The 26282-nt window shown below is 43.6% G+C and overlaps 2 protein-coding genes across 4 annotated transcripts in view; one reads left to right on the top strand and one right to left on the bottom strand.

Annotated features, from left to right (window-relative positions):
- The window catches only part of C2cd3 (C2 domain containing 3 centriole elongation regulator), a 115021-nt gene extending 90440 nt beyond the window's left edge, over positions 1–24581 (bottom strand). For 2 of the 3 annotated variants that reach the window (XM_045145184.1, XM_045145187.1), the window contains exons 1-4: positions 24321–24581; positions 20641–20910; positions 9635–9792; positions 730–953 (exon numbers count right to left, since the gene is read on the bottom strand). In XM_045145184.1, the coding sequence (XP_045001119.1) occupies positions 730–953; positions 9635–9792; positions 20641–20910; positions 24321–24375 (707 nt within the window). In that variant the 5' untranslated portion in view covers positions 24376–24581. Of the gene's footprint in view, positions 1–729; positions 954–9634; positions 9793–20640; positions 20911–24120; positions 24193–24320 lie in introns of those variants that run through there. The other variant, XM_045145186.1, reaches the window with a different exon arrangement.
- A 256-nt stretch (positions 24582–24837) lies between these two features.
- The window catches only part of Ppme1 (protein phosphatase methylesterase 1), a 52081-nt gene continuing 50636 nt past the window's right edge, over positions 24838–26282 (top strand). Inside the window, exon 1 of the mRNA XM_004656279.2 lies at positions 24838–25088. Within this exon, the coding sequence (XP_004656336.1) occupies positions 24988–25088 (101 nt within the window). The 5' untranslated portion in view covers positions 24838–24987. The remainder of the gene's footprint in view (positions 25089–26282) is intronic.

The raw sequence follows: 26282 nt of genomic DNA, 5'->3' as shown, positions 1-26282 counted from the left end.
AAATATTTTTTTAAAAAAAGAGGGAGGGAGGGTGTTAACATAGAGTCTGATGCAAGGCAAATGCTTCACAAATAATTACTATGACAAAAATTTGTTTCTCTTACTCCATTGTTTCATCAAATGATACCCTTTCTCCTCACTATATTTATAAATCATCTAGTCTTATGCATACATAAGTTGGATTCTCCACTGGAGTGTGAACATTTAACTGCAATAAGAATTGTGTGGTTTGGGGCTGGACAGATGGCTTAGAAGTTAAGGCATTTGCCTGCAAAGCCAAAGGACCCAGGTTCGATTCCCCAGGACTCATGTAAACCAGATGCACAAGGGGCACATGCATCTGGAGTTTGTTTGCAGTGGCTACAGGCCCTGGTGCGCCCGTTCTCTCTCTGTCTCTCTTCTCTCTCTCTCTGCTTGCAAATAAATAAATAAATTTAAAAAAAAACTTTTTAAAAAAAGAATTGTGTGGTTTTGCTGTTACTGTTTCTGGTTCTGGGCATGCTAAGCATGCACTTTACCAGTAAGGCCCAATTCTAGCCCTGGAGGTTATATCCTGTTGTATTTTGTGCCCAGCACCTGCAACCAGGACCAGAGTAGGTGCTTAACAGTTGTCTGCTCAATGAGTGACTGCATGTCTCCCTTTTGTTTTTTTTTCAAGCACAAATGAATGACAAATATCACGAGAACAGAGGGATTAACACTGAGACTGGCAATAGGTGTGGTAATTACCTTGGTGTGGTTGATCTGCTGCTGTTGGCTGCTAATTCTTTTCCATCACTTTTGATGATAGGCATCCCATAAGACCTTGATGGAACCAGGAACTGGGTATTGCTGGATTCAGCGTTCTCTCTGGGTCTCCGCTCAGATAATAATACATTCTCTGTCATGTCCGTGGTAGGAAGAGGATTGTAGCTGTCATAGGTTTCTGATAGAGGCTCCAGGGCAAGTGATACCTGACAGAGTAATGCAATGCAACAAATTCTTTCGCCTCTGTTAACTAATTTAAAGACCCCTTTACTTGATGTAAGTTATGTCCATCTATTCTGTAGAAGATTAGGTCTAGCTTCTTGCCTACCCTCAACACCTTCTCTCTTACTCTGCTCCCAAGACTTCATCCCTCTGCCAGAGATAGACCGATTACAGTTACTTAGGGTTCTTGTTATGTGTGCTCTTTTTTTTTTTTTTTTTTTTTTTTTTGAGGTAGGGTCTCACTCTAGCCCAGGCTCATCTGGGAATTCACTACGTAGTCTCAGGGTGGCCTCAAACTTAAAGGCATGTGCCAACACACCTGACATGTGCTCTCCTCTTATATATGTTTACTTAGTTTACTTTAGCATCCTTTTTCTGAGACGTGGTCTCATTATGGATTAGGCTGGCTTCAAACTTATTATGTAGCTGAGGATGACCTTAAACTTCTAATATTCCTGCCACCATCTGCCAAGGGTTAGAGTTACAGGTTCACAATAACATAAGAAGTTTATGCTGTGCTGATGAGCCAGCGAGGGCCTCATGCATGCTAGGCAAGCACTCTACCAACTGAACTACATCTCCATCCCCAATAACACTAAACCTTCACGTCCAGCTAAAGACACCACATTCATTTGCTCCGTATCAGTCCAGTAACAGAAGTAGTACTAATAAACACTACGAGAGGCCAGGATGTGCTGCTCCTGATTCCGAGATGCTTCAGTGATGAGACAACCCTGCCATGAAAGTGCCTTACCCTGACTTAAAGATTAAGAAAAAATAAAGCAGAGGGCCAGTGAGGTGGTACACACCTATAATCCCACAACTTGGAGGGCTGAGGCAGGAGGATCACAACTTTAAAGGCCCTATCTCAAAACAACAAACTACTTCCCCAGAAGCTTAGAGATAGTGTTTACATCTTTTACACAACATACTAGTAGGTTATTAATTCCCTGATGGCATGAGCCACTTTCTTCACTTTTCTACAGGCTAATTAGCACAGTACCAAAGGCAGAGCACCCAAACCTTACATACCTCTGTCTGATAACAAGAGAACGATGCAACACCATCTGTATGCATTACTGTTAGTTGTGTGGAACAAGTAAGTCCCTATTCTTATGCTGGAGACGAAACAGGGAGGGGAGAGAGGAACACTAAGATGAAGGATTAAGATTTTTTGCTGGTTAACCTTTTCTTGTAGTTTCAGCTCTCTGGGAGGCCAAGATAGGAGGATCACTTGAGTGTTAGAATTTGGGGCCAGCCTGAGTAACACAGTGCGATCTGTTCTAAAAAGATGAAAAAAGTAGAAGTTTTTCCTTATAATTTCATTCCCACACTGCCAAGTTCTTTAGTTCTCTGAAAAGCCCAAAGGAGCGAAAGTTAGTGGAGGAGTAAATGGTAATGCCTAAAGCCAAACTTTGGGGATGAAATTAAAGCATACTCCAAAGGAAAGGGTAGCAGTGTTGACAATTCAGCTTCAATGGAAGAGAAAAGGAAGTCATTGTTCAAACAGCCACAGACAATCAAATAATAATGAATGGCCTCACACAAAAATGAAAAACTGTAGTCAGTTTTATGATATCTCTGGGAAGGTCAATGGAATATTTTGTGCAGAGACAATGTCTAAGGCATGAACTCAATCAAATAAGCCTAGATCTTGCTGAGAATCTAGACCATGAATCAAGTAATACAGACTCCTTTAACTTCACTTGTCATCAAGACTCTCCTACAAAGACACATGACAGGAGGCAGTGGGGTGACTGCACTGTGTCAGAACCCTGACTGCCGAATGGAAATGCCAGCAAGTGTTCTTAGCATTCATCACTTGCCAAAGACTGCCACTGCATTCTAGAAACTTAAGCGGCACTAGAAATAACCATAGTGTCTTTCACCTTAATACTGACCTGCTAAATGGTCACTGGGTTTTGCTTTTACCCTAAGCGGATGTGAGCCAATAACAATTTATTAACCTATTCTGCTATCAGACAGTAAAGAAAGACTCACAAAAGTTCAGGCATTTCTTTTTTTTTTTTAAATCATTTAAAAAGACTATTTATTTATTTATTTATTAGAGACAAAGAGAAGGAGACAGAGGGAGGTAAGAGGATGGACACACCAGGGCCTCTAGCCACTGCAAACGAACTCCAGATGCATGTGCCACCATGTATCTGGCTTACATGGGACCTGGAGAATCGAACCTGGGTCCTTAGGCTTCGCAGGCATGTGCCTTAACCACTCAGCCATCTCTCCAGCCCAAGTCCAGGCATTTCAAATTTTTTTTTTTTTTATTTGAGAGAAAGATGGAGGGAGGGAGGGAAAGAGCAAGAGACCAAACCAAGATCTCCTACCATTGCAAATAAACTCCAGACACATATGCCACTTTTGCATCTGGCTTTATGTAGGTACTGGGGAATTGAACCAAGGTGCTCAGGCTTTGTAAGCAAGCATCTTTAACCACTGAGCCATCTCTCCAACCCAGATCCATTTTCTACATCCATTTTATAATCAAATTTAGGGCTGGCCTAAATTTTCTGCTTAGTTATACAAATATTTTTATTCAAAGTCTGTCCTGCCCAAGGCAGAGAGATGACTAAAACCCTGACTCAGAGCTCATGCTACCTAGTAGGGGAGCTTGAGAAAGAGAATATAAGGAAGTAAGTGCTAAGTAGGTGCTGGGGTGAGGGCTGAGCATGGACAGGAGCTGAGAAAGGAGAGAAGAGACGTCTTCTAGAAGTAAAAGACATACATGGAGGTAAATATAGAAGCCAGAGAAATCCTGGGAGGGCTGCGGCAAACATTACAAGCAAAGGGCAGAATATCTGACTTTACAGGTGTTTAGACTATTATTCCATCAATTTCTACTCCGTGGGCCTCTACTTCTAAGCCCTTCGCCACCCAAAATATACCTCATATGCAGCTAGATCTTCATTGCTACCCAACTCAAGTCATGCTGCCCCCCAACATGTCTTTGTGGTTCACTTCTGCCAACACCATTACTGACCATTCTCTTTCCCTTTCTCCTTCCTTCTGTCTCCTATCTCTCTTTCTCTCTCATCCTGGGAATTGAACCCAGGTCTTTATGCATGCTACCCACGGGGTCTACTACTGAGTTACAGTCTTAACCAAATTTCCTTCCTCCCTTTTCCCCCCTTCTTTTGTTATTGTCTCTTTCTTTCTTTGAGAAAGGGAGAGAGACAAGAGACAGAGGGAGGGAGAGAACAGGGCTGTGCCAAAGCTCTTGCCTATTTGTGCATATGTCTCTTACATGGGAAATGGGGAACTGAACCAGGCCGGCAGGTTTTGTAAGCAAGTGCCTTTAACCACAGAACAACCTCCATAGCCCTCAACCAGATTATCTGTCTGTCTTTCTGTTTGCCTTCCTTCTTTCTTTCTTCTTTCTTTGTTAGAGATAGTGAGAGTGAGAAAGGTGGAGGAATTGGGACACCAGGGCCTCAGCCACAATAATCGAACTCCAGATGCTTGTGCTACCTACTGGGCATGTGCGACCTTGCGCTTGCCTCACCTTTGTGCATCTGGCTTATGTGGGATCTATAGAAAGATCAAACATGGGTCCTTAGGCTTCAGAGGCAACCACCTTAAGTGTTAAACCATCTCTCTAGCCCTGTCTCTCTCTCTTTTAATGCCCACATCTCTCCAAAGCTTTCTCCAATGGGAAAAAAGAAAATTCACTTGTCAGGCTAAGGACATTATCTTCCTCTGCTTTTGGTTCTATATCTAGACCATCATTCCATCACCTAAATATATCACCCTCTTCTGAAGCCCACACCATGCACATATGCAATAAGTATACCATATGCTTCTCCCATCCAGAACTGAACCATGGTAAGGGCTCTCATCTGTCTTCTAGCAATGACTCAGGGTATCTTTAATATTAGTTGCCTACAGTTTTCTACTATATATAATTTTCAGATTTGTGCTGGTCAACACAGTATTTTTTAAAATACTAAGTTATTTGTAGTAGTTTGAATGGATGGCCCCCAATATATTCAGAATTTTATTAAAGTTTGTAATTTAGATCTGTTGTCAACTGGCTGGAGGAGGTGTTACTGTGAGCGGATTCTAGGGCCCAGGCCTAGGGTGTGGGGGTGGATTTGGAAGTCAAAAGATATGCAAAGTGTCTGAGAGTGCCTGGAGTTCCTAGGTATGCTTGCTTATGGTGCTGGTGTGCCTTGGGCCTTTTTTTCTCTCTCTGCTGGACCTGTAAAAGTAGGCCAATTTCTTCTGCCATTATGGAAATAAATTCCCTTTCTCTATAACTGAATCTGGTCTGGAGGTTCATTCCAGCAACATGAGGCTGACTGCTAACAAAGCTTTAAAAGTGACATTTCTTATTAAAAAACAACAGAACACTTTTAAGCCAGGCATGGTGGCACATGCCTTTAATTCCAGTACTGGGGAGGCTGAAGTAGGAGGACTGCTGTGAGTTCAAGGCCACCCTGAGACTACATAGTGAATCCCAGGTCAGCCTGGGCTAGGTGAGACCCTACCTTGAATAATAATAAAAAAATACTTTTGGCTTCTCTTGAATAATCAGAAGATCTAGCGATGCTGAGTCTCCACTCCCATATTGGGGGAAAAAACTGGCATTAGACCAGTGGCCTTTGGCAGGATATGTGTTCCAGTTGCAAAGTTCCTAGTATATCCCTACATGAGGCAGAGAAATAACTGCTGCTTATCATTGTGTCTGGGGCTATTTAAACTTTTAAAAAATTCCTTATAGTAAAATCAACTTTTTTTTTTTTGGAAGCAGGGTCTTACTGATCTGTAATTCACTATGTAGTCTCAGGGTGGCCTCGAACTCTTGGCAATCCTCCTACCTCTGCCTCCCATGTGCTGGGATTAAAGGCTTGTGTCACCATGCCCAGCTCTAAAATCAACGTAGTTTTTTTTTTTTTTTTTTTTGTTTGTTTTGTTTTTGAAGGTAGGGTCTCACTCTGGCCCAGGCTGACCTGGAATTCACTATGTAGTCTTAGGGTGGCCTTGAACTCATGGCTATCCTCCTACCTCTGCCTCCTGAGTGCTGGGGTTAAAGGCGTGTGCCACCACACCCAACTCGCCTGTGCTATTCTTTTATAGTCATACCCTCCTTTACTGCTAACCCTACAGGCCCCTGATTAGAGTTTTCAAAAATGTTAAACAAATGCAATTGCTTCTAAGTGACTCAGTATATAATACCTCAAGATTCTTCCATGATTATGCTTTTTAAAAACCTTGCTTATATCTCAGTACTTTTCTGTTTATTCAATTTTCACCATGCATCTTTTCCACATAAAGAGAATGGACATGCCAGGGCCTCCAGCCGCTGCAAACAAACTCCAGATGCGTGCCCACCATGTGCGTCTGGCTTTGTGTGGGTACTGCGGAATCAAATCTGGGTCATTAGGCTTTGTAGGCAAGCGTCTTATATGAGGAAGGATGTTCTTCCTTATCTTTGTTTGGCTTATTTTCTTATTTATTTTTAATTTTGTAGGCAGTGGTTTCAGAGTAGGATGTCACTCTAGCACAGGCTGACCTGTAATTCACTCTGTAGTCTGAGTGTGGCCTTGATCTCATGGAGATCCTCCAACCCTGGCCTTCCAAGTGCTGGGATTAAAGGTATGCACTACCATGACCAGCTATGTTTAATTTATTTATGTATTTGTCAGAGAAAGAAATGAGAATGGGTATACCAGGTCCTCTAGCCACTGCAAATGAACTCTAGACACATGCACCACTTTGTGCAACTGGCTTTATTTGGATACTGGGAAATTGAACCTGGTCCTGAGGCTTTGCAGGCAAGCACCTTAACCACTGAGCATCTCTCCAACCCTATATTTAATTTTTATATAAAATTTAATAAGCATGGCAGCACACTCCTTTAATCCCAGTACTTGGGGGTCAGAGGCTAGAGGATTGCTGCGAGTTCGATGCCAGCCTGAGACTACATAGTGAGTTCCAGGTCAGCCTGGGCTAGAGCGAGACCCTACTTCAAAAAAGAACACTTTTGGTAGGTGTAAACACACTTGAATTTCTAAGGCATCTGAATACACACGAGTTCTCTACAAAGTGCTCCTGAAAAGTCTCTTCAGAAAAAAAATACTTTGCCAGTCATGGTGTCTCATGCCTTTTTAATCCCAGCACTTGGGAGGCAGAGGTAGGAGGACTGATATGAATTCAAGGTCACCCTGAGACTGCATAGTGAATTCCAGATCAGCCTGGGCTAGAGTGAGACCCTACCTCGAACCCCCCCCCAAAAAATAAAAGGGATATTTCTATGTTACTCCCAGCATGCTATGCACATCTGCAGTATAAAGTGTTTGACATCAGTTTTTAGAAAAGTAAATGAGAGGGCTCTTTCTTTCTTTTTTAAAAAAATTCTTTATTTACTTGAGAGAGAAAGAGGTAGAGAGGGAGAGAGAGAGACTGGGCATGCCAGGGCCTCCAGCCACTGTAATCAAACTATAGACACTCCAGATGCCACCTTGGGCATCTGGCTTACATGGGTCCTGGAGAATCAAGCCTGGGTCCTTTGGCTTTGCGGCAAGTGTCTTAAGCACTAAGCAATCTCCCCTGCCTGAGAGGGCTATTTCTTATCTCTGCATCCCGAATTGGTGGCACATAAAAGTGTATCACGGGGCTAGGAAGATGGCTCAGTGTACAAAAGCACTTGCAACACAAGCATGAAGACCTGAGTGCAGTCAGGCCGGGCACTGACGCACATGCCCGTAACCCCAGATCTGGGCGCGGTAGAGACAGGAGGATCACTGGGGCTCAGTGATCTACCCTGTAACCAAAACACGGAGAAGTCCAGGTCCAGCACAAGACTCTGCGTCAGGGAAAGAAATAAAGCAGAGGAACAGCAGAAGAGGATACTGGACAGTCTCCTCTGGCCACCACACATGTACACGTGGGGCATGTGCTCCTGCACACACACCAACCACACGTATACACACACAACAAAAATGCATGAAAAAAATAACCTGGATCAGGGCTGGAGAGACGGCGTAATGGTTAAGGCACTTGCCTGCAAAGCCAAAGGATCTCGGTTCGATTCCCCAGAACCCATGTAAGCCAGATGCACGAGGGGGCGCATGCATCTGGAGTCTGTTTGCAGTGTCTGGAGGCCCTGGCGCACCCATTCTCTATCTCTTTCTTTCTCAAATAAATAAATAAAATATATTAAAAAAATAACCTGGGTCAATGAGTGAAAATATAAGGCAGCACTTACATGAGACAAACTTAGCACTATATCAGGGAATTGGGAAATACAGAAAAAAGAAACATAGTCTTGTTTTTCAGGGAATGTAGACTTTAAAGGAACTAAAGGGATCTTAACAATGTACATGTATTTATTTATTTGAGAGAGAGAAAGAGGCAGAGAGAGAGAGAGAAAATAAGAACATGGGCACACCAGGGCCTCCAGCCACCACAAACGAATTCCAGACACATGCACCACCATGTGTACCTGGCTTACCTGGGTCCTAGGGAGTCAAACCTGGGCCTTTGGCTTTGCAGGCAAGTGCCTTAATCGCTAAACCATCACTCTAGCCCATTTAATTGCTATTATACTTATAAAAAACAGATGTAATTAATGATTTTATGAATTTAAGAATGTACAGAGAAGAACACGTGTAGCAGGTGGAGTGAAGGACTCTTGGCCCTTGAGAATATGGCCAACCAAGCGCTAAGTGGATTGAGATTAAATGGGAAACAAAAGCGGCTTGTGGTCTCAGGGTTAAAACATGAGCAAAAGCGCAAGGCAGGCATGACATCCATTTCAGAAGACTCAACTACTTCACACAAAATTTTCTTCTTTGCAGCTATTATGAGTTATTCGTAATGTTCCCCACAGTCTCAGGCCTTTGAACAGTTGTGCCCCTGTTTTGGATAGTGGTGGAACTTTTAGGAGGTGGGGCCTAGTTGGAGGAAGGCCACTGGGGCAGGGAGGGGGCAGGTTTACGGCAGAGTTCTGCTTCCTGACCCACTCAAATATGAGTAAGCTGACTTCTGTTCCTGCTGCCAGGCCAGGTCTTCCACGTCATAGACTCACAGCGCAAGTCAAAATAAACCTTTTCATTTTAAGTTGTTTTTATAAATCAGATATTTGGCCATAGGAACAAGAAAAGTAACAAATAAAGCCATCAAGAGGTAAGATAGGACCATTGAGATTGCTCAGTGGATACAGTACTTGCCATGCCAGTGTGAGCGCCCGAGTTCAAATCCTCAGCACTCACATAAAATACCAGGCATGGTAGCCAGGTGTGTTGATGCACACCTTTAATCCCAGCACTTGGGAGGCAGAGGTAGGACGATCGCCGTGAGTTCGAGGCCACCCTGAGACTCCATAGTGAATTCCAGGTCAGCCTGGTCCAGAGTGAGACCCTACCTCAAAAAATCAAAACAAAACAAAACAAAACAAAAGGCATGGTAACACAAAATTGACCACTGCTAGGGGAGTGGACACATGGGAGTCCCTAGGGCTCCCTGGCTAGTTAGTCTAGCAAACTGGTGACCGCTAGGTTCAGCAAGATCCTGTCTCAGAGATTGCGGGTGGAGAGCAACTGAGGAAAGCAACTGACACCAGCCTGATCTCGACACATGCATGTGACCCACATACATATGAACACAAATATCCCCCACATGCCAAAAAAATATAAAGTGCTTTTACCTGAAGTTCTCCCAGTTTCTTAGATGCAGGTGAAACAATGGTAAAAAGTCCATTGATCTGATGGGTTGGAGAAAGCTGAGCTAATCCGCCGATTTGAACTCTACCGACCGGAAGATGATCAAGCCTGGTGACTACCTCCAGCAGGAGCACAGCCATATCTAGTCAGAAACAGCGGCAGCATGCTCAGAAGTGGGAAGGGGAGCATACAATGAAATGCTTCTTTATTTTTTTTTTAAACTTTTTTTTGTTCATTTTTTATTTATTTATTTGAGAGTGACAGACACAGAGACAAAGACAGATAGAGGGAGAGAGAGAGAATGGGCGAGCCAGGGCTTTCAGCCACTGCAAACGAACTCCAGACACATGCGCCCCCTTGTGCATCTGGCTAACGTGGGACCTGGGGAACCGAGCCTCGAACCGGGGTCCTTAAGCTTCACAGGCAAGCAATTAACCGCTAAGCCATCTCTCCAGCCCTGAAATGCTTCTTTATTTTTTTTTTTTTAACTTTTTTTTGCAGCTGAGCACTGTGACCCATGCCTTCAATCCCAGTACTTGGGAGGCAGAGGTAGGAAGACTGCAGTGAGTTCAAGGCCACCCTGAGACTGAGCAATGAATTCCAGGTCACCCTGGGCTAGAGCAAGATTCTACCTCAAAAAAACAAAACAGCAAAAAAACTTTTTTTGATTTTTGGTTTTTCAAAGTAGGGTCTCACTCTAGCCCAGGCTGACCTGGAACTCATTATGTAGTCTCAGGGTGGCCTTGAACTCACAACGATCCTCCTATCTCTGACTCCCGAGTGCTGGGACTAAAGGCGTGCGCCACCACACCAGGCCAAAAAAACCCTTTTTAAAAATTTATTTTATTTATTTGAGAGAGTGAGGGAGAGAAACAGGTGAATATATAGAAAGAATGGGCACGCCAGGGCTTTCAGCCACTGCAAACAAACTCCAGACACATGTGCTACCTTGTGGATCTGGCTTACATGGGTACTGGGGAATCGAACCTGGATCCTTAAGCTTTGCAGGCAAGTGCCTTAATTGCTAAGGCATCTCTCTAGTCCCCCAAAACTTTTTAATTGACAATTTCCATAAATATAGACAATAAACCATGATAATTTCCTCCCACAACTATTTCCCCTCCAAGCCCATGCTCTATTGAACCCTTTCTTTCCAATTAGTCTCCTATTTTGATGTCATCATCTTTTCCCTTCTGTTATGAAGGTCTTGTGTAGGTAGTGTTAGGCACTGTGAGGTCATGGATATCAAGGCTATTTTGTGTCTGAAAGACAGTACTATAAGAAGTCCTCCCCAAGCCAGGTGTGGTGGTACACACTTTTAATCCCAGCAATTGGGAGGCAGAGGTAGCAGGATCACCATGAGTTTGAGGCCACACTGAGACTTCATAGTGAATTCCAGGTCAGTCTGGGCTAGAGTGAGACCCTACCTCGAAAAGCCAAGAAAAAAAAAGAAAAAAAAAGAAGCCCTCCTCTTCCTTTGCCTCTTACATTCTTGCCACCACCTCTTCTGCAATGGACCCTGAGCCTTGGAGGGTGTGATAGAGATGTCTCTTAGTGCTGAACACTCCACTGTCACTCCTTCTCAGCACTATGTTGAGTTTTATTCTTTTTTAAAAATTTTTATTTAATTTAGAGCGATGCAGAGAGAGACAGACAGAGTGAGAGAGACAGAGAGAGAATGGGCACGCCAGGGCCTCCAGACACTACAAACAAACTCCAGATGCATGCACCCCCTTGTGCCTCTGGCTGATGTGGGTCCCAGAGAATCGAGCCTCGAACCGGGGTCCTTAGGCTTCACAGGCAAGCGCTTAACTTGCTAAGCCATTTCTCCAGTCCAAGTTTTATTCTCTCTCTCTCTCTCTTTTTTTTTTTTTAAAAACTTTGAGACAGGGTCTCATGTATCTCAGACTGACTCCAACTTACTATGTAGCTCAAGATGACCCTGAACTACTGATCCTCTTGCCCTCACTGTCCATTTGCTACAACTACAGGTGAGAGTCACTATGCCCAGCTCTGAAATGATTTTTTACTTAAAAAAAATTAAATTTCAGGGCTGGAGAGGTGAGTTACCAGTCAAGGCCCTTGCCTATAAAATGAAAAGACACAGGTTCGATTCCCTAGAATCCATGTAAGCCAGAATGCACAAGGTGGTGCACATGTCTGTAGTTCGTTTGCAGTGGCTAGAGCCCTGGCATGCCCATTTTCTCTATTTGCCTCTTTCTCTTTCAAATATAAATAAAAATAAAATATTTAAAAAATTATTTAAGTTTCAAAGAAATCACTTACATACCATACATAGCATTGAAGGGAGGGAGTAGTGAGCCAAGATCAAAAGAGTAATAAAATTTTAGAGAATGACAAGTATATTAAGGGTAAAAATTACACTAAATAAAATATTTAGCATATCAAGTATTTGCTAAGACAAATACCATTAAAGAGTATTAAATGTATTTGCCAAGTTCTTGGGCTTTGGTTTTAAAATATAAAAGTGACAAATCTCAGTTTTTTCATTCTGTTTGTTCTGAATTAGAGAAAGGGCTACCCTTGCATAGCTCCAAGGGTTGGTCCTTACCTCTTTGCAATATCTTACTCCTAAGTAATGTCTATTGTATTGAGGTATTGAAAACACCTGAACTATGAGGAATGTAATCTCAGCACTTGGGAGGCAGAGGTAGGAGGATTGTTGCAAGTTCAAGGCCTGCCTGAGACTACATAGTGAATTCCAGGTCAGCCTGGGCTACAGTGAAACCCTTTATTGAAACAAAACAAAACACTTTAGCTAGATTTCAATTTATCACTAATTAGCATACATAATCATAATTCATAGAAATAGAAAGGAGATCTATGCAAATGGAATCTAAGATCATTTCAAGATAGCAACTTCTGAATATTTTCTTACCAAAGTTGAGAAAATGGTTCATGGCTATTGCAATGAAGAGTATGAAGGACTTAAAAAAAAAAAAGAGTATGTAGGATTTAAAATGTGAAGAGTTGTGGGCACATCCTGGTTCCAATATTCATAAGCAATTTCTGTGTAATTTACAAGCAAATGTAAAATGGGCATCTTTCATTTGTGTGGGGAGTTGGGGACCCGTCACAGAGATCGCCCAGGACACTGTCCTTCCACATAACAGTTACTGAATGACTGTTATATGGTGTTAGACTATTTAACATATCACATCTTTTTCTGGGTGGTTATGTAAAACTTGTATGAGCTGATATATGTAAAACTGCTTTGTAGGCTATGAAATGATAGACCTGTGGAAGAAGGAAACAGACCAACACTTGCTGGTTATTACTAACATCCAGATTCTTCTGCATCTCATCAATTCTCTTCACAACTCTGTGTGTCTCACTAGGTTACAGACAAAAGACCAGAGAGGTCATCTAACATTTCTAAGTTCACTGAGGTTTGTTTTTTTTTTTTAATTATTACATTGTTATAGTTATTGAGGGAAGTACAGAGCCAAGGAAAGGCACCCACTTGGGTAGAGATCCCATGTGGAGGGCCTGGGAAAGCCATGGAAAGAAGCAAGAGAAAAGAAAGTTCAAGGAGATCCTGCCGTGTAGGGAGCTGGAGGGGGAGAAGAGCCCATGTGGAGAGCAAGGTCTAGGGGGCCCTCCCCTCGGCTCATCCGGGCTGGGCCTGGGTGGAGAAGTTCAGAGTTTTAATGGGATCCAAGTGGACTACAACTCAGTTCTATCCAATGATAAAGTTAACTATACGATGTTGCTTATTTATTTACTTAGGCTTTTTGAGGTAGGGTCTCACTCTAGCCCAGGCTGATGTGGAATTCACTATGTTGTCTCAGGGTGGCCTCGAACTCACCGCGTTTCTCTGACCTCAGCCTCCCAAGTGCTGGTGGGTGTGCGCCACCACGTCTGGCCTGCTTTTTTATTTATTTTTGAGGTGAGGCATCGCTCTAGCACAAGCTGATCTGGAATTCACCATGCACTCTCAGGCTGGCCTCAAACTCATGGTGATTCTCCTACTTCTGCCTTCCCAGTGCTGGGATTAAAGGCAGGCGCCACCATGCCTGGCTATTTATTTATTTATTATTATTATTATTTTGGCTTTTCGAGGTAGGATTTTACTCTAGTCCAGGCTGACCTGGAATTCACTCAGTAGTCTCAGGGTGGCCTTGAACTTACGGTGATCCTCCTACCTCTGCCTCCCAAGTGCTTGGATTAAAGGCGTGCGCCACCACGCACAACTTATTTATCTTTAAGGAATTAATTTTATTTTCCTTTTTAAAAAATTTATTTGTTTATTTACTTGCGAGAATGAGAAAAAGAGGCAGACAGAAAGAGAATGGGCACACCAGGGCCTCCAGCTACTACAAAAGAACTCCAGGCGCATGTGCCACCTTGTGCATATGGTTTACCTGGGTCCTGGGGTGTCGAACTGAGGTCCTTTGGCCTTGCAGGCAAATGCCTTTGTGGAACTCAACTCCGTAGTCCCATGCTGACCTGAAACTCAGCAATGCTCCTACGAGCTTTCTGACCTTTACCTTACATGCTGTCTGTGGAATGGAGCTGTTATTGTCTAATATCACTCCCACCCTCACTGTTACCCATGCTCCAGTTGAACTACTCTGACTAAACAGAAGCAAAAATCAAATGGTGAGGATATCACTGAAGTATTGTAATGCTTCCAGTTTCTACTCTCACTCCCCATGCTCCAAGCATTTTCATGACCACTATTTCTGGCAAAGAAGTAGAGAATAAAGGAGAAGAGACATAAAACTGTAGGGAACTCAGGAGAAAGCTAGCTTCTTTTAGGCAATTTTAGTTAGGGACAAAAGCCCAAAGGAGAAACCAGAAGATGCTACCCCACCTTGGCATGAATGGAACTCCTGTTTGATCAAGATTCTTCCACAACAGCTGCAGTGTCCCATGTTGCCCACAGTCTACTGCATTACCTAGATGGGCTGGACTGGCCTTCTGGAACTGCTCTTTAAGTCTACAAACCAACCCTCCCCAAACAAACAAACAAACCCTACAAACCAACTGGGTCTTCCCCTCACATATCTGAATCTGACTTAAGAATCCATTTTCGGGCTGGAGAGATGGGTTAACGGTTGAAGTGCTTGCCTGCAAAGCCCAAGGACCCAGGTTCGGTTCTCCAGATTCCACATAAGCCAGATGCACAAGGTAGCACATCCCTTTGGAGTTCATTTGCAGTGGCTTGCACTGGCATGCACATTCTCCCTCTCCCTCCCTCTCTGTCTCTAATAAATAAATTAAAAAAAAAAAAACCTTAAACCTCTGGCTTCCTCTGCCCCACCCAGCCTGGCTGGGTGGGAGAAGAGCAGAGCACTGTTTCTTTGCCTAGGTAATTTTCTGCTTGCCTCTGATTTACACCTTATACTTTGGGGTAACTTCTCCCTTTAATTACATGTATGATCTTCCTCTGATTGCTGAATTTACCACGTCTGTATTTCCCTTACATTCTAGATCTACCACACGGTTATCTCCTCTAAACTCTGGGCCTGCTATCCATGTAATTTCTCTAAACTTGGGGCAACCATGAGTAAAAGTCTCTTTACCATCCATTTTTCTCTGCATGGCACTCTTTCTCAAACCATCCCCGCTTACTGTTAACATTCTCCCACGAGGAGGCTCAGGGAGGATACTGTGTCTTCTACACGAGCCCATGTTTCCTCTAAAGTTCTCTATGTAGTCTTCTCTCCCACACGCTTACAGCTCTGGTCCAGCCTCTTGCTCTAAAGCTCTCCAGGCCTCTTGAATGAACCTCATGACCCGTGCAGTGCCTTCCACCCGAGTGTGCGCTTCCTACTTCCCATGTGCTTGTGACTCCGCTGGAGGGTTTCCTAAATCCGAATGGCTCTTAAGTAAACCCTACAATGTGTGATTTCTCCATAAATAAACTCAGTAAATCATAATTTATCCTTCTTGAGTCAGGTGTTTTTTTTGTTTTTTTTTTTGTTTTTTCGAGGTAGGGTCTCACTCTAGCCCAGGCTGACCTGGAATTCACTATGGAGTCTCAGGGTGGCCTCGAACCCACGGTGATCCTCCTACCTCTGCCTCCAGAGTGCTGGGATTAAAGGCATAAACCACCACGCCCTGCTTTGAGTCAGTTTTTATCAATTCTTTGTTAAAAGTAGGACAGGACCCAAAATTGGGGTACATATATTTGGGGGACCCTCCTGAATCCCAAAATCTTGCATCAAAACGAGAGTATGAAATGTATCTCAGAATCCTACAGTAACTTTTTTCTTTTTTCTTTTTTTGGTTTTTCGAGGTAGGTTCTCACACTAGCCCAGGTTGACCTGGACCTCACAGCTATCCTCCTACCTCTGCCTCTCGAGTGCTGGGATTAAAGGCGTGTGACACCATGCCTGGTTTACAGCAACTATTTTTAAAACTGTGTGTATGTATTTGTGTGTGTGTGTGTGTGTGTGTGTGTGTGTGTGTGTACAGACACATTGTGCCACAGTGCAAGTGTGGAGATCTGAGGACAACATCAAGGTATTGGTCTTTTCCTTCCACCTTGCTTTAAACAAGGTCTCATCTTTGTTTTTTGCTGTCACATGTGTGTGCAAGCCTAGCTGGCCCACAAACCAGCTCTGCCTCCCACTGCTTCTCCCATTGTTGGATCTGGCCTTATGTAGGTGCTGAGGGATCAAACTCAGGTAGCAGATTTGCAATCAAATGCCTTTAACCAGTTGATCCATCCTCCCTAGCCCCAAATCCCCTCTCCCCTTTTTGAGATGGTATAGCAGAACTATTAGTGATAGTGATGTTGAGTCAAGAGTCTTACTGAAATTAGAGCTCATGTAAGGGTGACCTTAAATCAATCCTTTTTTTAAGAAAATATTTTATTTTTATTTATTTGACAGAGAAAGAGGGAGGAAGGGAGGGAGAGAGAGAGAATAGGCCTCCAGCCACTGCAAACAAACTCCAAATGCATGTGCTCCCTTGTGCATCTGGATGACGTGGGTCCTGGAGAATCAAACCTGGGTCCTTTAACAAACTGCCTTACCCGCTAAGCCATCCCTCCAGACCAAGTCAATCCCTTTTAACTCTGAATTTCAAATGCATAACAAGGCTAGTATCCACGGCAATGGACAGGGCCTCACAGCTGGGTTCTAGAACCTCTAAGAGACTTCATCTTTGTCTCCCAACTAAAATTTCACGTTCCTCAAACAAAAAGGTCTGACCACTTAAAATGTAAGCATTGTTTTCAATTTAAAAAACTGAATTTAGGGTTGGAAAGATGGCTCCACAGTTAAGGCACTTGCCTGCAGAGCCTCACAATCTGGCTTTGATTCCCCAGGACCCATGTAAAGCCAGATACACAAAGTGGTGCATGCATCTGGAGTCCACCTTGGTGCATCCATTCTTTCTGTCTCTCTTCTATATATCTGCTTGCAAATAAATTATTTTTTAAAATTTAAAAAAATAAATGCTTTCTTTAAAAAAGCTGTATTTAATATGCTTTTGCAATTGTTTTAACCCATTTTCAGTAAAAGACAAACTGATAAAAAGGAGTAAATAAGGGGGTGGAGAGATGGCTCAGGAATTAAGGTGCTTGACTACAAAGCCTAGCGACCAGAGCTTGAGTCCCAGTACCCATGTAGCTCCTGATGCACAAAGAGGCACACGCATTTGGAGTTTGTTTTCAGTGGCTGTAGGTCCTGGCATACCCACTCTCTCTGTTTGTCTGTCTTCTATTTCTCTCTACTTGCAAATAAATTTTTTTTTTATTTTTTTTTTTAATTTCTTTATTTGAGAGCGACAGACACAGAGAGAAAGACCGAGAGAGAGAGGGGGGGGGGGGGAATGGGCACGCCAGGGCTTCCAGCCTCTGCAAACGAACTCCAGACGCATGCGCCCCCTTGTGCATCTGGCTAACGTGGGACCTGGGGAACCAAGTCTCGAACCGGGGTCCTTAGGCTTCACAGGCAAGCGCTTAACCGCTAAGCCATCTCTCCAGCCCACAAATAAATTTTTTTTTTTTTAAATTTATTTGAGAGCGACAGACACAGAGAGAAAGACAGATAGAGGGAGAGAGAGAGAATGGGCGAGCCAGGGCTTCCAGCCTCTGCAAACGAACTCCAGACGCGTGCGCCCCCTTGTGCATCTGGCTAACGTGGGACCTGGGGAACCGAGCCTCGAACCGGGGTCCTTAGGCTTCACAGGCAAGCGCTTAACCGCTAAGCCATCTCTCCAGCCCCACAAATAAATTTTTAAAAAAGGAGTAAATAAAGCTGGGCGTGGTGGCACACGCCTTTAATCCCAGCACTGGGGAGGGAGGGGTAGGAGGATCGCTGTGAGTACAAGGCCATCCTGAGACTCCACAGTGAATTCCAGGTCAGCCTGTGCTACAGGGAGACCCTACCTCAAAAAAATAGAAACAACAACAACAAAAAACCCAAAAAGAAGTAAATAAAACAGTCACCTCACCTACTTCAGGATCATTTTAAACATCAAATAAGATGACAAAAGTGGAAGTATTTCATACACTCTAAAATCCTTTTCCTGTTTTCCTAATCTCTTATCTGTCATCTCTTATCTCAAACTCAGCCACCTCTTCACTTTCTATCTGGCTTTATTCATGTTTTATGCTAAATATGTAACAACATATTAGTTAGTTTATTTTTTGCATGAAGTGGATATGCACACACAAGAGTGCATAAAACACTAACAATAAAACAAATGCCCATTACACTGCTTAAGAAATAGTTTCCCAAGCTTCAAGCTTTTAGGTAGAGTGTATATGTATGTGTGTGTGTGTGTATGTATGTATGTATGTGTGTGTATATGTGTGTGTGTGTATGTGTGTATATATATATATATATATATATATATCACTATGTAGTCTCAGGGTGGCCTCAAACTCTCAGCAATCATCCTACCTCTGTCTCCTAAGTGCTAGGATTAAAGGCGTGCGCCACCACGCCTGGCTTACAAATTTTTTTTTTTTTTTAAGTACACATTCTTTTTTTTTTTTAGGGGCTTTTTTTTTTTAATTTTTATTAACATTTTCCATGATTATAAAATATATCCTTAAGTACACATTCTTATTAACTAATATTTGACCTATTGGCTCTTCATTTCCTAAAATGTATGTCATGATTCAGCTGGAGAGATGGCTTCGTGGCTAAGGTGCTTGCCTGCAAAGCCTAAAGGACCCAAATTCAATTCCCCAAAACCCACGTAAATCCGATATGTCTGGAGTTCATCTGTAGTGGCTGGAGGCCCTAGCATGCCCATTCTCTCTCTCCCTCTAATAAATAAATAAATAAATAAATTTTTTAAGTCAGGATTATATCCCCAGCTGGGTCATACTTACAAGGCTCACCACGACTATCCTAAACAATTACTATCTTTCCCATGACTTCTTTATTTCTTCACTGATTAGAAAAACTGGCATATTCTGTGTTTATCTCCTTCAATTTACTGACAGGAAAACTAAGAGTCTAAGAAGATGAAATGGCTTGCTCAATGTCAAGGAGCAAGAGTAGCTCACTTCCCCTTCTTTTTTATTCCTTCCTTCTTCCTGATTTTTTTTTTTTTTTTTTTTTTTGGTTTGGTTTATTTTCCTGAGGCAGGATCTTACTCAAGCCCAGGCTGACCTGGAATTCACTCTGTAGTCCCAGGCTGGGACAGTGATCCTCCTACTTCTGCCTCCAGTTTTTTTGTTTGTTTGTTTGTTTTTTGAGGTAGGGTCTCAGTCTAGCTCAGGCTGACCTGGAACTCACTATGTAGTCTCAGGGTGGCCTCTTGAATTCACAGTGATCCTCCTACCTCTGCCTCCCAAATGCTGGGATTAAAGGTATGCACCACCACGCCTGGCTTATTTATTTATTTATTTATTTGAGAGAGAAAGAGACAGGTAAATACATAGAGAGAGAGAGAGAGAGAGAGAGAGAGAGAGAGAAATAATGGGCACACCAGGGCCTTCAACTGCTGCAAACTCAAAGACCTATGCTGTGCCACCTTGTGCATCTAGCTTATGTGGGTCCTAAGGACTCAAACCTGGATCCTTTGGCTTTGCAGGCAAGCATCTTAACCATTAAGCCATCTCTCAAGCCCTATTTGTTTGTTTCTTGAGACAGCATCTTACTCCATTGTCCAGACAGGTCTTACATTCCTGGGTTCAAGTAATGCCCCTTCCTCATTCTTTTTTTTTTTTTTTAATAATATTTATTTATTTATTTGCAAGCAGAGAGAGTCAGAGAGAGGGAGAAGAAAGACAGACAGAGAGAATGGACACCCCAGGGCCTCCAGCTGCTGCAAACGGACTCCAGACACATGTACCACCTCGTGCATCTGGCCGTACGTGGGATCTGGGGAATCAAACCTGGGTCCTCAGGTTTTGCAGGCAAAGTATCTTAATTGCTAAGCCATCTCTCCAGCCCCCCCTTCCTCATTCTTAATGAGGTTGGAATTATGGAGTTTGAGTTTTGGTATCATTCAAAAGTTGCCTCAGGGATGCAGAGATTCCTTAGTGGTTAAGGCACTTGCCTACAAAGCCAAAGAACCCAGGTTTGATTCCCCAGGCCCCATATAAGCCAGATGCACAAGGTGGTGCAGCATGCGTCCTTGAGTTTGCAGTGGCTGACGGCCCTGACACGCCCATTTTCTCTTTCTCTAGCTATGCGCCTCTTTCTATTACTCTCTCAACTCAATAAAAGAAAATTTAAAAAAATGAAAAGTAAAAAAGTGGCCCCAAATTCCAGTTGTGCCATTTATTAACTATATAACCTTAGAAAGCATTCATTTTATGTAATCTTCATTGATTACAAAAGAGAGAAAATACCTATCTTACAGGATTATCATAAGTAGAATGTGTCAACTGTTATCACATACAGAGAACACAATAAATAATGACCACCATAAAGCCTTTCTGATGCCTCAATAACGGCCAGAGATCCTAGGAATACAATCACACCTGCTACTGACAACATTAGCGCTTATTTCACATTAGGTGTGCAGTTAAAATGATGAAACAAAAACCTACCTGTTAGGTAAGAGGTAAACTGCTTTGGACCACAACGTATAGCGTAGCGAGTAGTTGTTCTCACAGCTTTCGGTTCAGTCTGCAATGCATCTCTGGGACAAAAGAGGGTTCCATCTGATGTTTCTCCCCACCATCTCACTCGGACAAGTACACACGTGGGAGGTTTTGCAACTTTCCATATGACTTTATTAACAGTAAGTCTGAGGAAGCAGCGGAGCTGGCCTTCAACCAGAGGTGGCAGGCTTGTAGATGGTGGAATGTCACTCAAACCTATGGAGATATCCAAAAGGACACCAAGTCAAAATTTGGAATCAGGACAGAAAACATAATTTGCTCTTTGAATGAAAAAACATAAACCAGGGACTGGGAAGAGGGCCCAATCTGCAAAGTGTTTGTCGTGCAGAAACATGAGCACCTGAATTCAGATCCCCACAGTCCATGTAAAAATGCTGGGTATAATGATTGGTGCACACCTGTAATCCCAGTGCTGGGGGAGGCAAAGACAGGATGATCCCTGGAGCTTGGCTTGTTGGGTAGTTCATCACACTGCACGGGAGAGAACCGGCTCAAAGATTAAAGTGGAGAGTGACTGAGGAAGAAATGTTAACCTCTGGCCTCCACAGGCATGTGCACACATACCCGCACATACATGTGCCCCCCCACACGAACATACATGCATTCCACGCACACTTTTAGTATATGTGCTGCTTAAATGACCACACACACTTAAAAAAATCAAAAGTTTTCCTGTTTTGTTTTTTGAGGCAGGGGCTTGCTCTAGCTCAGGCTGACTGGGAACTCATTCTGTAGCCCAAACTGGCCTGGAACTCATGGCTGTCTTCCTACCTTAGCCTCCCAAGTGCTGAGATTACAGATGTAAACCACCACTCTGGGTTATATCCTACCTGCTATAATAAAAGAGAAGTAACTAGCAAAACAGAGCACAGAATAACCTACTTGAGCACTTATGCTAACCTGGTAGCTAATTAGTATTTGGGTTAGATTAAGGTTATTCTAAGGAATAGACCAATTAAGACATGTTAATACAAGCATAACATAAGATACCAGTTGAAAATACCAATGATACAAGTAAAGAGATTTTTAAATTTCAGGTGTGGTGGTTTGAATCAGATGTTCCCCACAAATTCATGTGCTCTGAACGCTTGGTGGCAATTTGGGAGGTGGGCCCTTTTTGGAGGAGGTGTGTTGTTGTGGGTGGACTTAAGGGTCTTATGGCCAGCTGTCCTCAGCTCCCTCTCCTGCTTCTGTTTTCCACTTGCTGTGGCAGAGGTGATATCCTCTCCTCTATTCATGTCATGCTTTCCCCTGCCACCATGGAGCTTTCCCTTGAGACTGTATTGCAAAATAATAAAAACTTCCCTTCCATCAGCTACTTTTGGTCAGGTGCTTTATTTTATCCCAACTACATGAAGGTAACTACATCAGTAGATGAAATTTTCCTGCAGCTTTGATGCAAATCTACAGTTAACATACTTATATATATATATATATTTTGGTTTTTCGAGGTAGTTCTTACTCTAGCCCAGGCTGACCTGGAATTCACTATGGAGTCTCATGGTGGCCTCGAACTCACCACAGCCATCCTCCTACCTCTGTCTCCCAAGTGCTGGGATTAAAGGCATGGGCCACCACGCCCGGTGCCAGTTAATGTATTTTTTGCCTTATGTTACAACGATCACTACGATCACTACGTTCACTTAACAAATAATTTAGTGTATCTCCTACAATTCAGTTTTTTTTTTTCCCCCTCAAAATTCAGTATTTTAACAAAGAACACTGTGTGTGGTGGTGCATGCCTTTAATCCCAGTACTTGGGGAGGCAGAGGTGGGAGGATGGCTCTGAATGAGTTCAAGGCCACCCTGAGACTCTATTGTGAATTCCAGGTCAGCCTGGGCTAGAGTGAAATCCTACCTCAAAAAAAAAACAACAAAAACAAAAGCAAAAACAAAAACAAAAATCATTTTAAATTGTCTTTCTTGCCAAGATCATACACAGTCAAGGACATACACTAACATCTTCAGATTTTGCCACTACTTTTTAGTACTGGGTTCATAATACTAACTTTGATTCTTAATTTTAAAGATTCCAGGGCTAGAGAGATGGCTTGGCATTTAAGGCGCTGGCCTGCAAAGCCAAAGGAGCCAGGTTCAATTCCCCAGGATCCATGTAAAAAAGCCACGCACCGGGTGGTGGTGTGTCTGGAGTTTGTTTGCAGTGGCTGGCAATCCTGCCGCACTCATTCTCTCTCTCTCATATAAATTAAATATTTTTAAAATATTTCAGAAAGACGATAAATCAAAAATGTAAGCGAGGCAATGAATCACAACCCTGGTTTTGTTTTCAGTCAATTTCTTTTCTGATTTAGAGGAGACTTAAAAATCATTCAGATAAATAATCTGACCAACCTCTGGAGCAAAAACTGCCTGTCCTATCAAAAATAAATGTGTATAATATCCCTTAAAAATCATTCCTAAACTTGAAAGGCTGAGGCAGGGGTATCTCAACTCAAGTTCAAGGTCAATCTGATTCTATAGAGCAATCTTGTCTCAACAAATAAGCAAAATGCAAACAAAACTTTTTTTTTTTGTTTTCTTTTCAAGGTAGGGTTTCTAGCCCAGGTTGAACTCACTCTGTAGCACTGGTCTGGGATTAAAGGTGTCTATACCATCATGCCCAGAAAAACATTATTACATATATATATATATATATATATATATATATATATATATATATACATACACACACACACACATATATTTATTTAGGTTTTTCAAGGTAGGGTCTCAGTGTAGCCCAGGCTGACCTGGAATTCACTATGTAGTTTCACGGTCGCAACTAACTCGTGGCGATTCTCCTACCTCTGCCTCCCAAGCGCTGGGATTAAAGGTGTATGTCAAAACTCCAGGCAAAACTCACACACACACACACACACACACATACATCTTTTCTGACTTTTCCTTTGGGGAGTGGTCAAGCTTCATAAGAAAACACACTGGAATCTTCAAACTTGTAGAGCAAACACCATCTTTACCCTCAGTAGTGTAGAAAAGACCAATAACTAGATCAGCTGCAATATAAAATTATATGCAGGTGTATACATGAGTGTTCTGTATATGCACATGGTAGAGTAAGTACATCCTTTTCTATAGTGCTATTCCATTATTTCTTCATTTTCTTCCTATCAACCCATGCTTGCCTGGTTGGACAAAAAGATTAATTCCTAGAGTAACTGTTCTCCCTGCAGGTCCCGTTCCTGACTCTTGGAGCCAGCTTGTTTCTCCGTGGTTTACTGACCTAAGGAGGCTCTCTGGCTGCTACACTCTTTGATCACACAGACCTTTCAGGAGGTTCCCATGCACTTTTCCCCTACTCCAAATCCCACTAGCACACATACTTTTTTAAAAAAACCTTTGTTATGAAAAAATACAGTTTCTTTTTTCTTCTTGTTCTATCCGTACCTTTAATCCTCACCATGCCCCATAGGCGCTATTCTTTCAGTTTTCTGAAAGATCCTCTCTTTTAACTTTCCGGTTTCCCGGTTATTCTTAACTTCATCCTTTTTTGTTTGCCTTAGCTGGAGGTCTTCATGGAATCCCTTCCTCTTCTCTACTAAGCCCGCACAGTACTACTTTCTTTGACCTTCGACAGATAAGGTTACCTCTTTTCCTGCGCCCGCGGCCGCCCCCAGGCCCTGGGCCTCTCCGTTGTTTCATGGCGAGCCCGAGTTGGTTTTCCTAGCCAACTCAACGCGGATGCCAGCACCTGAGCCGTTCCCTCCCGCCATCCCTACCCACGGCGCCTGCGTTCCCCGGCAACGGGCACCGCCGGGCAGTCTGGGAGGCAGGAAGAAGCAGCTCTTCCTTTAACAGTCTCGGGAAAGCAGCGCCCAAGGAAGGCGCCAAGACGCCTTTCCCGCCGATAGACTACAACCCCCAGGATGCCTTGCGGCCTTACCTCCGCGGGATTGAACGGGAGCACCAGCGGGTGCGCAAGCGCAGAGGGCTATGCCAGTTACGGACTCCATTGCCCAGCGTGCACTGCCTTTTGAGGAGCGCTTCTCCTTTCGGCGAGTCCGAAGGCGCCGCGGACTTCGTTACCCAGCATCCTTTGTGGGAAAGGCTGCTGCGCACTTCCGGTGGAAGCGCGGCGGTGAGGGGGCGGGGCTTAATTGAGCCCGTGGGCGGTGGGCGGTGCTGCCGGGAGCTTGGGTGCTGTCCAGAGGCGACTGGGCGTCGTTGCAGGAGTGAGCTGCGGAGCCGGTAGACCCCTGCACGTACGTGGGACAAAGCTTCAGCTGCCGTTGGACGACGTGCGGCCTCCCCTTGATGTCGGCCCTGGAGAAGAGCATGCACCTCGGCCGCCTGCCTTCGCGCCCTCCTCTCCCCAGCAGCGGGGGCAGTCAGAGCGGAGCGAAGATGCGAATTGGGTACGTGACTTGTGCCTGTCTCCCTGGAGGCCAGGCCTAGGCCTAGGCCATGGGAGAATGGTGTCTGGACGATCGGAGGGCCTCGGGGAGGGAGGCTGACAGTAGGAAATAAGTGGCCTTAGCCTGGAGGTGTTTTAGATGGAGGAGAAGGTAGATTGGAGGGCTAGGGAAGGCGCCGCTAAGTCAGTAGAAATTGTAGAACGAAGGAGTTAGATTATTGAAAGGATACTGGAATGGGAGAGAAAGATTGAGTCACCAAGAGGGTGATTTTAAGGGATGGGTGAAGCAACTCTGGAAGGGATGAGGCTGGAGAAAAGAGAAAAAAAAAAAACAGTGACGGGAATGGGGGGAGATCTGCCAAGACAGACTTGAGGGAGATGGGGAAAATGACTGAAAGTTGAAGGTAATTAGGGGAACAAGTGAGGAAAGAGTTGGCAGGACTAAAGACGACTGAGAACTGGTGTCAGAAAAGGTGAGGAGAAAAGTGAGCACCCAAAGGCAGGATTGGGAAGAGAACTGGAGGGGATAAAGCTCTAGAGTGGAAGATTCCAGAGAGAATCACCAGAAGTCTAAGAGTTGGGTTCAAAGAGTGAAGGGGTGAGCTAGGAGAGTACTTGATGGAGAACCAGAAAGCTTGGAGAATAGGCACGAGGAGATGTAGGGAACGTGTTCAGAAATACTGTTAAGGGCAATAGGGATGTGTAGAGAAGCTAGGGGAATAGGTGGGGTGTGACTAGGGAGAGAGCTGAGTGTTGGAACAGGCTCTTGACACGGGAAATACTGCAAAGATAAACATCTGTGACGATTAAAGAGGAAGATTTGGGCCATGGCTTCTTTGCAGATAGGGCTGTGGTAAGCTATGTCCTGACTGTATGATTCAGAATTGGAACAGCACTGGGGAGATTCACTTACAATAAAATGGGGGAAAACAGTTTGTTGGGAAGGGAGCAAAGTCTGTCTGTCTGCCCCCCCCCATGTATTTTGTGGCTTTAAATTTTTTTTCAACATTATTTAGTTTTATAATGCTGAAATAGAACCAAGGGCCATACACATACTAGGCAAGTGGAATGCCACAGGGCCACATGCCCAGATCTGGAGCTGTGTTTAAAAAAGCTTTGAAATTTTAGGTCCTTGACTGCTTTGTGACAGATTATGAGCTGTAGAATTATTAGATTATTATAGATAGGTAGATTA

The sequence above is a fragment of the Jaculus jaculus genome, chromosome 3 (assembly GCF_020740685.1).
Source record: "Jaculus jaculus isolate mJacJac1 chromosome 3, mJacJac1.mat.Y.cur, whole genome shotgun sequence".
Lineage (NCBI taxonomy): Eukaryota > Metazoa > Chordata > Mammalia > Rodentia > Dipodidae > Jaculus > Jaculus jaculus.
Note: the sequence above shows the minus strand (reverse complement) of the source record. Positions and strands in the feature narration are given on the sequence as shown.